Consider the following 14,436-nt stretch of genomic DNA (forward strand, 5'->3'; position numbering starts at 1 on the left):
TCACCTGTATTAAGTGCAGTGAGGATAATGGCACCTGAGCTATTTTTGTAGCTCTGTAAACAGCCCTTCATTCTTCGAAGCTACAAACATATCCCTGTGTTCAGAACTGGGTTCTGTATACTCCAGAAGAAAGACAATGATGGTGATGTCTTAAAAATACCACTTTTTGTCAATCTAGGTGAAAGAAATATGAATATTCATTGTACTATTCTTTCAAATTTGAAAATGTAAAATTAAATTTTTTTTTTTAATTAGCTGGATTTGGTGGCACACACCTGTAATCCCAGCTACTCAGGAGTCTGAGGCGTGAGGATCACCGCAGCCCGGGAGTTTGAGGAGGCAGCGCGCTATGACTGCGCCACTGCCCTCCAGCCTGAGCAACAGGGCAAGACCCTGTCCCAAACCAAGACTGGAATCAGATCAAGTTTAGCCGGGATACATTAAATTAAGCGGATCAATTTTAATCTTGAGAATCTACTGAAGGCTCTTTCTGGCATCTGAAAACACACCTCCCGACGCTTGCAGGAACGCCTGCATGCCATCCCGGCCCCAGCGACAGCGACTCCCTTCAGCGCTGGCTTTTAGTCTCAAGGTGTCTGCCTAGGTCTGCTCCCCACATTCCATTCTTTGCTTCTCCAGTCCTTGCTCCCATTAGAACACCTATGATGTGCAAAGTACGACACTAAGCACTTTCGTTGTTACTCAGATAACTTCCTTTCCTAAACTCCCAGAGAAATTCAGCGCTTTTTGAGTTTTTTTTCTTTTCAGAAATGAAGGCCCGAGGCTATATGGCCATATTTGTATCCCTGGCACAATACTGGACACATCAAATGGGCTCAAGAAATGCCTGCGGAATGAGAGATCTCTGCAGTCAGAGAAAGCTAAACTATGTCTGCATCAAGGAAACCGGTTATCAGTGGAGATGAATCTGATGAGGGTGTGGAAAGGGAGGCTTCAGTTTCTGATGACGACTAAGGGACACCATAACCTGACAGTCAACAAAACGCCAGTGTTCCACCTGGGCAGGAAGACGCGCCCCAGATAAGGGCTTGGTGTGACGGAAACAGGGTAGAAACAGGAACAACACAGAGACCTAGATTCAATTAGTTTTTCAAGTTGACCACACATAAACCAGAGAGCCTGCTGAAAATTTCATGAGGGCATCGAGAACACGGAGCTTCTTAAAATATTCCTCCCCTTGTCTCCATATTTTTATTCCAGTACCTGGACTGGACTATATACTCTCAATTAAAAAAAAAACTAAATACAAATAATTCTCAATGCAGAGTTCTTCAAAGAATTCCTAATAATTCACATGTTCCACCTTCAGTTATCACCAAGAACTGGTTAGGTTCCTTCCACATAGGGAAACTGCATCAAGGAAAAGAGTTGGGCGAAGTCACATTTTCACGCGAGCCGGACTCCTTTGCACCCACTTTCAGGGAGCCTCCCGCTAGCCTCCAGACCTGGTCAGATGATACGACCTTGGCTCCAAACGTCCTCAGGGTGTCGGTGTCTGGGGCTCCCAGCCCCGGGCAGGCCGGGGGCAGCTACGGCCTGAGCTCGCGGTCGGGCTTCATGCTGAAGGGCTCCAGCCGCTCGCTCTCGGGCAGCATGCTGTTGAGCCTGTCCAGCAGGGGCACGGTCTGGTCGATGCCCATCTGTATGCGGCGGAGGATGGCCGACATCTCGTTCACTTTCTGGATCTGCTCGGCATACTTGGCGTATCTTTTCTGGCGCTCCTGCATGAAGCTGAACAGAGTTTCTACAGACAGATCCATCTGTGGATGGGAAAGAGAAGTACATTATACATTGTTTAATGAAGTCCTCTCCGCAGGGCCGGGTGTCCATCCTGTGAGGGACAGAGTCCTGCAGGTCAAGTGGAAGCTGACAAGTTTTACAGGAAGCACCCAGGGCTCAAAAGCCCTTCAGGGACACGGCTTTATCAACTGTTGTGCCAGAACCACCTTTAGAAGAGAACCAAGAGGGGATTGTACCCGGCTCTATGTTCTGGGAATGTGCGTTATTTGTACCTTGTTGAGATCCTGAGATTTCTCTCTCCCTATATGAGGGGAATTCTGGATGAGGAAATCAGTCAGGCCCAGGCTGAATCTGGCTCTGTCACATGTATGAGCTGCTAGTACTTATCCTTTGTGTCTCAGGTTCCTCATCTAGAAAAAAACTAGGAGCAGATGGGCATGGTGGTGTGTGCGTGTAATCCCAGCTACTTGGGAGGCTGAGGTGGGAGGATGGCTTGAGTCCAGAAGGTCAAAGCTGCAGTGAGTCATGATCACGCCACTGCACTCCAGCCTGGGCGACAGAGTGAGACCCTGTCTCTAACAACAACAACAAAAATCCCAAACCCCAAAACGCATGTTCTTCACTCACTCCTTCTCTTCCCTGGACGGCTGCAGTTTGGCGGTCACTCAGGGAACACTGCAACGGAAGGGAAGGGTGGCTCTCCCTGCCAGGGCCAAAAATGCAACCAAGGCTCCCGTCCTTACAACAGACCACATCTGTCAAACTGTGAGGACTATCTCACGTGCCCTTTTCCCCCATTAAAGAAACTGCGGGCTCTGGGCTCCCCTTGCGTGACTTCTTCTCTTCCCCTTAAAGAGGCTCTTTAGTATCTATCACCCAGATAAAAAGGGAGAGGAGACTGCCACCATGCTGGGCACCTGCACCCCTTCCTCAGCATGGACCCCACTTCCACCCCCTCACCCCGTGTTTCCTTCCCAGGCCAGGAGAAAACAGCTCAGCTGAGGCCCACACTCCTATCCCAAGGTTCCCACGCTCCTCTAGTCCTTCCTTCTGGTTGATTCCCAGAACACGCCCCTTCCTGACTTTGCATCAGGACAAGGGCTCAACACCCGGTACCACCGAGCCTCTGAAAATGGCTTCGAGAGACACACAAACAAACTAACGAAAACAAGGGGGACCAAAGCCAGCCCCAAGAAAAAATAAGTTCCCTTTCGCTATCGTCTGTGGGGAGGGCATGAGGGGCGGGAGGCGACCGAAGCACATCAGTGCTGCTGGCCTCTGGCGGGCCTCTTGCTTGAGTGCCTGCAGGGCAGGAGTAGCAGCTAGTTGGGCAGGGGGAGAAGTAGACGAGAAAAAAAAAAAACAAACATCGGCGTGAGAAACTCCAAATAACGTGGAAACAACGCACACCTTCCGGGTTCTCTGCAGCCCTGTCTGGCGCTCAGCACTTTGGAAGTCGTGAGCCAGGAGATGCCTGCGGTCCTGACAGTCACCCGCTGGGCCTTTTCAGGGTGGCCTTGCAATGAGCACCGACAGACGCTCCACACACCTGAGAGACAGCGGGGCTTGGGGGAGCCAGGTGGAATCCTGAATCGGGAACCTTCTCAGGCATCACATTTTACTTGGGGGGCATTCCTGGCCCTCCACCCCGCAACCCTACCAGACTAGATAGACGCTTCAAGAGTTTCTATCTGAAATGGCCTCCAAGGCTCTAACTTATCAAGTCTAAAGTCCTTGGCAGTCAATCCATCCTCGATTCACATCTGATGAAGACTGTTCACAGCCATCTTCACCAGGTACTTGTCAAATGGCATGTACTTCCCTACACGTTTCCACATCCAGCTGGGGCCTGTGTTTAATGTCTTCAAAGTTTTTGTAAAGGCACTTTCTGTTAATGCTGAGATGAGCACGCTGAGTTCCAACAGGTTGTTCATGCATGCTGACATCATGTCTTACTTCCATTATGCTCCATGGAAGAAAAAAACCACAAGAGGAAACTTGAGTTTGCGTGACTTTGAAGATCTCAGTGACAGAACCTACACTGGACCCCAGATCTCCGAAGTCCAGCAGCTTCCCTCTTTTACACATATTTCCTGAGCAAGACCCTGTACCACTGATGCTCTCTGAGGGGAGAGAGCTTCTATAGAAGCAATAAAGTAAAGAATTAATGTGAAGTTGAGTAACCATTCCAGTTTTCTAACTAAAATATACATCGCTTGTGGATAACGACAGCAGCATCAGACAGAACTGAGTCAAAATCTTGCTTCTGCAGATGACTGATTACCTTCATGACCTTGGACCTTAACGTTGCTGAGCCTCAGCTGCTTTGCCCCCTAAATTGGTGACATTGACAATGCCTACCTCGTAAGGTTGACGTGAGAATTAAATGAGATAAAATGTACAAAACTCCTAGAACAGACCCCAGGAAAAAGGAGCTCCATAAATGATAAAATGTATGTGAACTGAAACAGAAGCTCTATGAGACTTTTGTTGGCACGTGGCATGGCATTAAAGAAGACTGGATCACATGTAGGGAAAGTTATTACCTTTTAAATGTTTCCCCCATTCTTTGTTGCAAAGAAAGTCTCAACTTGGTGCAAGCAACAACGGACTATCTGGAAAAGGATAGTAAAACTGGTGATGCCTATTTTTGATGTCTCTGACCTTTGCTCTTGAAGTAATGTTGTCCCTGATCCATAATCCCTACCCTCACTCCATGAACCCCCAGACACATGCTCACTGTAACACATTTGACATGACTGTAGGCAGAAAACCAGTATCTCATGCAATTCTGAATCACCATTTTGACAATCTAGGGATATATACTTATTTGCCTTTCCTATTTCTATTTTTGGCACATGGATTCTAACAAGATAACATATATACTAATTGTCTTCTGGATAAACAGAGGTGTTATGATATCACCTAGGGTTGCCTCACTGAACACTCCATAGCCATTCAAAAGACCCAGCTTGGCCAGGCGTGGTGGCTCATGCCAGTAATCCCAGCACTTTGGGAGGCCGAGGAGGGCGGATTGCCTGAGCTCAGGAGTTTGAGACCAACTTGGGCAACATGGTGAAACCCCATCTCTACTAAAATATAAAAAATTAGCAGGGCGTGGCAGTGTGCACCTATAGTCCCAACTACTCGGGAGGCTGAGGCAGGACAATCGCTTGAACCCAGGAGGCAGAGGTTGCAGTGAGCCAAGATCACGCCACTGCACTCCAGCCTGGGCGACAGAGCAAGAGACTCCATCTCAAAAAAAAAAAAAAAAAAAAAAAAAAGGATCCAGCTTCAGACAGGGCAATCTAACCATCCAAGCTGGAGCTAAAGGGCAACCACGAAGCTGTCTGTGAAATGGATAGTCACAATTTTTGTTCACCACACTCATCAATCCATTCATCTACCAATAAAACAACAGTTAAGATTGCACGTTCTGGAATCAGACCACCTAGGTTTAAGGGCTACCCTCAACCCAGTATTTTTGTGATTTTAGAAAATTACCCAGAAGGGTGACTCCATGAGAGCAAGGATTTGGTGTGCTTTAAACCCTGCTATATCTCCAGTACCCAGCACATAGCAGGTCCTGAATAAATATTTGTTGAATAAATGAATGAAAATATACGTAAGCCTCGGTTTCCTCATCTGTAAGGTAGTGGGGATAACAACAGTGGCTACTTAAAAGACTGTCCTGAGGATTAAATGAGATTCTGCAAGGAGAATATTATCATCCTGCCCGGCACACAGTGAGCACTGGGTAAGTGTGAGCTATTAACACACAGGCAACAGACAGTTATTGAGTAGCATCAGGTGCCATGCACTATGCGAGGTCCTAGGATAGATACTGAGAACCAAAACTACTTACACCCACACAGCTTACCGTATACATTAACATGAATTTTCTTTTCCACTGTTTCTGTTAACATGACTTTACTATTCCAGGAAACTCAGGCCCAGAAACATATAAATTGCAAATAACTTTGTTTCAGGAACTTAAAAAAAATTAAATGAATAAACTAGCTGATTTTCAAATAGAAAGTGAACAACTCTTTATTCTCCACAACTCTTGCCTCAAAACCCTCGCCTTGCCGTGACACACGACCAAGTTATAATCAGTGGTGTGTGCATGCAGAAGTCTCTCCTGGCAGCTTCCAGGCACCTTCCTGGAAAGGCAGCCGGCATGCACCCTTTCTTGCTTCTCTTCTTCATTGTCCCCTCCTCCACTCTGCTGCTGCTGAAATGCAGGTGCACCCCATGTAGACCATGAGAATAACGAAGGTTACATCTTTGAGTTGGCAGATCCTGAGCTAGAAGCAGCCTGGGTCCATGAGGATGTTTATGGGTAAGAGTAGACCAGGCCTGAGAGAGAAGAATAAACTTTCATTTTGTATAAGCCACCATCATTTGGGGTTTCTGTAACACTAGTTAATATAATCTTATACTGACAGATACGAATGCTGGCCAGGCGCGGTGGCTCATGCTTGTCATCTCAGCACTTTGGGAGACTGAGGTAGGAGGACCACTTGAGCCCAGGAACTCAAGAGCAGCCATGCCAACACAGTGAGTCCTCGTCTCTACAAAAAATAAAATAAAAATTAGCCAGGTGTGATGGAACACACCTGTAGTCCCACCTGCTCCAGAGGCTGAGGTGAGAAAACTGCTGATCTCAGGAGGTCGAGGCTGCAGTGAGCTGTGATCACACTACTACGCTCCAGACTGGAAAAAAGAGCAAGGCCCTATCGCAGGAAAAAAAAAAAAAAAAAAAAAAATGAATGCAGCAAAGCATTTGCCTTCAAGGAACTCATCATTTACTCAAGCTCATACTTCAAACTTTGCCCACAGATTCATACACCATCTCTGGGGGCAGTCCATTTCAAAGGACAAGTGAAAAAGAAGGGGAGATTATTTGAGGAGAGAACTGCAGGCCTCATTAAGGTATTAGGCATTTGTAGAATGTGCTCAAAGTTGTTCCAAATACCTTATGTGGATGGTGCGGGCCCATCTGCCCAGTTGGCTGGTCGACTCAGTACATTAATTCAAAATATTAACATATCAAATACAGAAATATACAAAAAGGATAATACATTACGACCAAGTAATGCTTATGTCAAGGAGACACACTTTTTCAACATCTGAAAAATCAATCAAAGTAACTTGCCATTTCAACAGAATAGAGGTTAGAAATCTATGATTGCCTCAATGGATATAAGAAAAAGCATTCAACAAACTGAACATGCATTACGGAAATTTTCAGCAAAGTAGGAACAGAAGGAAACTTCCTCAACCTGATAAAGGGCTTCTATGAAAAACTTCCAGCTAACAATATAGTTATTGGTGAAAGACACTTTTCTCCCTAAGATTAGGAACAAGGGAAGCATGTCTACACTCTTACCACTTCTATTCAACATTGTACTAAATGCAGTAGCCAATGCAATAAATTAAGTAAAAGGCAAAGAAATTAGAAAGGAATAAGCAAAAGGGTCTTTATCTGCAGATGACATGATAATACACTTAGAAAATCTTTAAAAAGCTACTAAAAACTATTAAAGTGAAGTTAGCGAGGTTGCAAGACACATGGTCAGCATACAGAAATCAATTGTATTTCTACATAACAATGAATGGCAGGTCAGTGAATAAAAGAATACTGTTTACAACTGCATCGGCAACATGAAATACTTAGGGAAAAATTCAATGAAATATGTATAAGATCTGTACACTGATATTACAAAACATCACTCTGAAAAATTAAAAGGGATCTCAAGAAATGAAGTATATCACGTTCATGGATTGTCAGATTCAACACGGTCAAGGTGTTGATGCTTGCCAAACTGATTAAGAGGTTCATTTGTAATCCAAGTAAAAATTCTAGAAGGCATTGTTTTATAGGAATTGGTAAGCTGATTCTAAGTACACAGAATGGCCAAAATAATTGAAAGAACAAAGTTTGAAGACTTATAGTACTTGATTTCAGGACTTACTATAAAGCTACAGTAATCAAGACAGCGTGGTGCTGGCATAGAGACACACAGATCCATAAAACAAAAGACGTGTAAAAATGATCTAAAAATATATTGTTAATTGATTTTCTTTTGTCGTTACGAAGATCCCAAGGCAATTTAATGGGGGAAAAAAGTTTTTCAACAATTTGTGCTAGAATATCTAGATATCCAGAGAGAAAGAATGAACACGGAGCCTTACATCTCACAGCGCATACACAAGAAATTAACATGGGATGGATCACAGACCTAAATATGGAAGCTAAAACTACAAAACTTCTAGAAGAAAATATAGGAGAAGAATCTTTGCTACCTTGGCTGGCCTCAGTGGCTCACTCCTGTAATCCCAGCACTTTGGGAAGCTGAGGCGGGTGGATCATCTGAGGTCAGGAGTTCGAGACCAGCCTGACAAACATGGTGAAACCCTGTCTCTACTAAATACAAAACATTAGCTGGAGGTGGTAGTGTATGCCTGTAGTCCCAGCTACTTGGGAGGCTAAGGCAGGAGAATCGCTTGAACCTGGGAGGCAGAGGTTGCAGTGAGCCGAGATCGTGCCATTGCACTCCAGCCTGGGAAACAAGAGCAAAACCCTGTCTTAAAAAAAAAAAAATAAAAAAAAAAAAATCTTTGTTACCTTGGGGTATGCAAAGATTTCTAAGTTTCAAAAAGTGTTAACCATAAAATAAAAATGGTTAAATTGATTTTCATCAAAACTAAAAACTTCTCTTAAAAAGATACCATTAAGGCCAGGTGCGGTAGCTCATGCCTGTAATCCCAGAAGTTTGGGAGGCCAAGGTGGGTGGATCACCTGAAGTCAAGAGCTTGAGACCAGCCTGACCAACATGGAGAAACCCTGTCTCTACTACAAATACAAAATTAGCTGGGCCTGGTGGCACATGCCTGTTAATCCCAGCTACTTGGGAGGCTGAGGCAGGAGACTATCTCTTTTTTTTTTTTTCTTTTTTGAGACGGAGTCTGGCTTTGTCACCCAGGCTAGAGCGCAGTGGCACGATCTCAACTCACTGCAACCTCCACCTCCCAGGTTCAAGCGATTCTCCTGCCTCAGCCTCCCGAGTAGCTGGGATTACAGGCATGTGCCACCACGCCCAGCTAATTTTTTGTATTTTTAGTAGAGATGGGGTTTCACCGTGTTAGCCAGGATAGTCTCGAGCTCCTGACCTCATGATCCACCTGCCTCGGCCTCCCAAAGTGCTGGGATTACAAGCATGAGCCACCACAGCCAGCCAGGAGAATGTCTTGAACCCAAAAGGCAGAAGTTGCAGTGAGTCAAGATCGCACCGTTGCCCTCCAGCCTGGGTGACAGAGCAAGACTGTCTAAAAAAAAAAAAAAAAAAAAAGGAAAGAAAAGAAAAGAAAAGAAAGAAAATGAAAAGGCAAGCAGCAGACTGAGAAAATATTCATAATATTTTATTCCCTATGAAAATAATGGGCAAAAATAAACAGAAAGAAAAAATTTCACTATATGTATCAAATGACAGTCTTACATCCAGAATATATCAATAACTCTTATAATTCAACATTAAGGAAAAATCCAAAATTTGGGATCATTTCAGGAGAACTGAAAACATTACTGAATTATTGTTCTTGAGGGGGAAGTATGGGCTAGAAATGGGTTAGAGGCTCAGGGAAAAGTCCTGCAGGGGATCACCTGGAAGTGGGATCTCACCTTCTTGGGACAAAGGAGCCATGGAGGTGTCAAGAGTAAAACTATTAACAGTGTGAAGATTGCGGCCTTGGGCACTGTTAAGTAAGATGGACTACAGATCAGGAAAAAAAAAAAAAGAGTAGGTAGATGTTACCCAGACAATTGTCACAACAGAACTCCTTTGCTAAAGCCCTGACACAGTGTGGAAAGAAAAAAATTCTGTTCAGTTTTCAAATTCCTCTAAGGACTCTGGAGACTTCTAGCTTATGACCACGATTACCCCGAATCCTATCCTTTGTCTCTGGATAGTTACTGCTGCCAAATGAGGAGCGGCTATTCATGACACTGATGCCCACTGAGGCTGCACATCTAACCTCAGAGGGGCCCTGTTTCAGGGAAGCAGCGCTCCTGCCTGAGCTGGAGTGGCAGAACAGAACTCAATTGCCTTCACGTCCACTGGCTTAAATTCACAATGGTTCACCTGCCAAGACTGAGCCACAGCTTTTACCTCCGCTGTGGGTAGACCACCCAGACCCTGCAAATGACCTGTTTAGACATCTGAAATCATTCCTGAGCTCCAGCTGAGTGACTCAGAGTTTGTGGGGAGGGAAGACAGCTTCTATAGAAGCAATAAAATAAAGAATTAATGTGAAGTTGAGTAACCATTCCAGTTTTCTAACTAAAATGTACATCGCTTTTGGATAACGACAGTAGCATCAGACAGAACTGAGTCACAATCTTGCTTCTGCAGATGACTGATTACCTTCATGACCTTGAGCCAGTTACTTAACCTTGCTGACCCTCAGCTGCTTTGCCCCCTAAATTGGTGACATTGACAATGCCTACCTCATAGGGTTGACGTGAGAATTAAATGAGATAAAATGTATAAAACTCCTAGAACAGACCCCAGGAAAAAGAAGCTCCATAAATGATAAAATGTATGTGAACTGAAACAGAAACTCTGTCTAGAAACCTCTTTTACATGAAGAATGAAAAAGCAAGATAAGAAATGTAGTACATGAAAGCAGAATAAAAAACCAAATGACATTTTGTGATATCCAAATAGACACAACATATCTATTGTGAAGGCAAGAGGTGGACGCCTCATCTCGGTTACATTAACTATCTTCAAGGCTTACACAATCACTCAGATGACAACTTACCATTGTATTTTTTGCTGACATGTTTTATTTTTGTTATGTACTTCTGCTACTGAAAATCTTACAACAGAGTCACATTACTCATCCCAGTTTCCTGATAGAATCATTTCGCACTACGTAATAACTGAAATCATTATTTACCTACAAGTCCTTCCATGTGTTTTTAATCTATATGTTTAGCCATGAGAATAGCTATTACCACTGTTTGATGCTATCCAATATGGTAAAAATAAAAATACATACGTGTACATGCATACATGTATATTTTTCAAAAAATATTTTGAAAGCAAAACCAAAAGCTTTAATAAATGATATCCTCTCCAACAAGAGAATACAGTGCTTCAAAAACTTTTGTTATATAAAATTTCCTGATAAAATAAGCTTTGATGCTGGTTTGAGGCAAACGGGTCATCCTATGAAAGATGTCACTGTGGTTTGTTATTTGGAGACAGGGTCTCGCTCTGTTGCCCAGGCTGGAGTGCAGTGGCCTGATCATAGCTCACGGGAGCATTGAACTCCTGGGTCCAAGCAATCCTCCCACCTCAGCTTCCTGAGTAGCTGAGACTACATGCATGTGCCACCATGCCTGGCTAATTTTTATTTATTTTTTGTAGAGATGGGGTCTCACGATGATGCCCTGGCTGATCTCCAAACTCCTGGTCTCAAGCCATCCACCCCCTCAGCCTCCCAAAGTGTTGGGATTACTGGCGTGATCTACCACACCTGGACTCACTATGCTTGATGTAGTTCTTTTCAAAGTAAAGGTAAACTTTCCAAATTTGTGACATACTACAAAAGGGCTTATTTTAAGTTAGAAAAGATGTGCAACGTAACAGTAAGTACTTCATAAACATAGTGTACAACTTTTAAACTCTAAAAACTTAAGATGTAGATATGCATGAAATGATCGAAAGCTAATTTAATAACCCTCATGGGTCAAAAGGAAAATGAGTAGGTAAGCTGTGTTTCACAGTTAACAAAATTCACATCCATATGATCAACAGACTTATTTTTCTATCCCCAAGATACTTAAGTTTAAAAGAAATGTTAAAAACAAAAAATACTGCATATGGACTTAATCAAGACAGCCTTTTTTTTTTTTTTCTTTAAAGACCGAGTCTCACTCTGTTGCCCAGGCTGGAGTGCAGTACCACAATCTCAGCTCACTGCAACCTCCGCCTCCTGGGTTGAAGCTATTCTCCTGCCTCAGCCTCCCAAGTAGCTGGGATTACAGGTGTGTGCCACCACACCTGGCTAATTTTTATATTTTTAGTAGAGACAGGGTTTCACCATGTAGCCCAGGTGGTCTCGAACTCCTAACCTCAGGTGATCCGCCCTCCTTGGCCTCCCAAAGTACTGGGATTACAGACGTAAGCCACTCAAGACGGCATTTAAAAAGTCACTCATCTTTCCCACCCTTTAAAGGTAATGTTTAGCTTTTAATGTGGTGTCTGTCAGTTAGTTAGTCTCAAGGTCAATTTTTATTTGATCTCAATAGATATCTTTCTCTGCACTCATTCTACATTTAAATTCCTGTTCCCCAAGGAGGTCAGTTTAGGAATATGGAGGCTGGGAGGAGGAGGCATGATGGGTCAAGGCCAGCTAACCAAAGGCTGCCTCTTTTTAGGGTTCTAAATCAATTCCCAGCTTTGTTCTTTCTTTGGGTGGATTTCCTTCTGGGTTCAAAATTAATGAGCAGGCAGTGATATGTAATTCTGCTCTTTTATTGTAAGTACTTTGTAGCTAAAGGGGCTAAATGGAAAAGTAACAATTAATCCTGTTCTACAGCTATTCAAATAATACATTCTGAGGTTGGTAACAATCTGTTATTTGAAGACGGGCATATTGCTGATTTTTGGCAATGTAAGCTCACCCTTCAAATCCCTGACATCACTAATAATTCATTACCATTAACAAAGTAAGTCAGAAGGCCTGAATTTAAATCCTACTAGTTGGTGAATTTGGGCAAGTCACAAGCTGACTCTCAGCTTCTACTTTTTAAAACTGGGGATAATAATGGCTATTATTCATCCTACCTCACGGCAGTGTTGTAATGGTTATAATGAGATAATATATGTAAGAATGATCTGAAAACAGAACACTGCTATAAACATGTATGTTTATATTATTCTAACAATGAATGGCAAAATATGCTTGGAAGTTTTGTTTTTCATGGTAGTAAAACTAAAAGTTCCCAAATCATAATCACATTCAAAGAAAACTGCTACATATTTTATATGAAGCTTCAATATCCACCCTTCTCAGATGTTTCTGAAATTCAGAACTACCAATTCTCCCAATTAGGAAGCAGTTAGCCTAACTATATAAATCAGTACTGTCCCTAGGGCAAAATCTGGCCTTGGAATTATAACTGAAGCCATTTATCCAAAGAAGATATACAAATGGCCAAAAAACAGGAAAAGATGTTCAACATCCTTGGACATTAGAGAAGTGCACATCAAAAGCACAAAGAAAACAACTTCACACCCACTAGGATGGCTCAAATTAAAAGGCAGACAATGACAAATGTTAGTGAGGGTGTGGAGAAACTGGAACCCCTGTGCATTGTTGGTAAGCATGTAAAATGGGACAGTCATTTTGAAGAGCAGTTTGGCCATTTCTCAAAAAGTTAAACATAAAGTTACTATACAGCCAGCAATTTCACTTCACATATATTCCCAAGAGAAGTAAATTACATGTTCACCCAAAACCTTGTACACAAATGTTTATAGCAGCATTATTCATAATAGGCAAAAAGTAGACACAACCCAAATATCCATCCACTGAAAAATGGATAAACAAAATGTGGTCTATCCATAGGATAAAATATTCTTCATCCATAAAAAGATATGAGATACTGATATAAGCTACAACATGGATAAACCTTGAAAACATTATGCTAAGTAAAAGAAACCAGACACATGGGCCACATATCACATGATTCCCTTTATATGAAATACCCCCAACAGACAAATCCAGAGAGACAGAAAAGAGACTGGTAGTTGCCAGGGGGTAGGGAATGGAGGTATGGGGAGTGACTGCTGATGTACATAGAGTTTCATTCTAGGCAGATGAAAATGTTCTGGAATTACGTAGTGATGTAGCTGCACCATCTTGCAAGAATACTAAAACCACTGAAATGCACACTGTAAAAGGGTGAACTGTGTGAATGACAACTCAGTTGTAAAAAATAATAAAATAAATGTATTCAAATACATTCAATTCCTTCTCCCAGACCCCCGACAGATACCAGTAATGCATCATGGTTATTCTTTAAATCTGACTTGGACTCAGAACCCTTCCTGACACTGAACCCCAGATGGCCACTTTCGAGTTTACGAAGATGAAGAAACCTATTTGGGAATCCTGGACTAGACACTATGAAAGTGGCTGTAAAACAAATTGTTGAAGCTAAGTAAAACATTTTTAATCCTAAAGGAAGGTGGTAGCTGAGTCTGCAAGAGGAACAGTCCAAGGTAAAAAGCTGTATTCATAAGATCCTGGATCTTTATATTAACCATACCATGCATCGACTAACCCCAAAAGGAAGCGTGAGATGCCAGTTCTCAGCAATTTCCTTGAACCTTCAAGCCTGCTTATTTTTAAATGGACTCATACTGACAGCATTCATTTTTTAAAAAATAAAAACTATATATTTACAGCACACGTTTTGACATACATATACAAAGTGAAATGAATTTTTTTTTTTTTTTTTTTTTGAGACAGAGTCTTGCTCTGTCCCCCAGGCTGGAGTGCAGTGGCGCGATCTTGGCTCACTGCAAGCTCCGCCTCCCGGGTTCACGCCATTCTCCTGCCTTAGCCTCCCGAGTAGCTGAGACTACAGGCGCCCGC

General features: G+C 42.8%; 1 protein-coding gene across 3 annotated transcripts in view; it reads right to left on the reverse strand.

Annotated features, from left to right (window-relative positions):
* Nucleotides 1-1,094: 1,094 nt before the first annotated feature.
* Nucleotides 1,095-14,436, reverse strand: part of BORCS5 (BLOC-1 related complex subunit 5) — a 111,384-nt gene continuing 98,042 nt past the window's right edge. For all 3 annotated transcript variants that reach the window (XM_012502489.2, XM_003265513.4, XM_012502491.2), the window contains one exon: nt 1,095-1,781. In XM_012502489.2, coding sequence (XP_012357943.1) covers nt 1,551-1,781 — 231 coding nt within the window. In that variant the 3' untranslated portion in view covers nt 1,095-1,550. The remainder of the gene's footprint in view (nt 1,782-14,436) is intronic.

This window comes from Nomascus leucogenys, chromosome 23, assembly GCF_006542625.1.
Source record: "Nomascus leucogenys isolate Asia chromosome 23, Asia_NLE_v1, whole genome shotgun sequence".
Taxonomy (NCBI): domain Eukaryota; kingdom Metazoa; phylum Chordata; class Mammalia; order Primates; family Hylobatidae; genus Nomascus; species Nomascus leucogenys.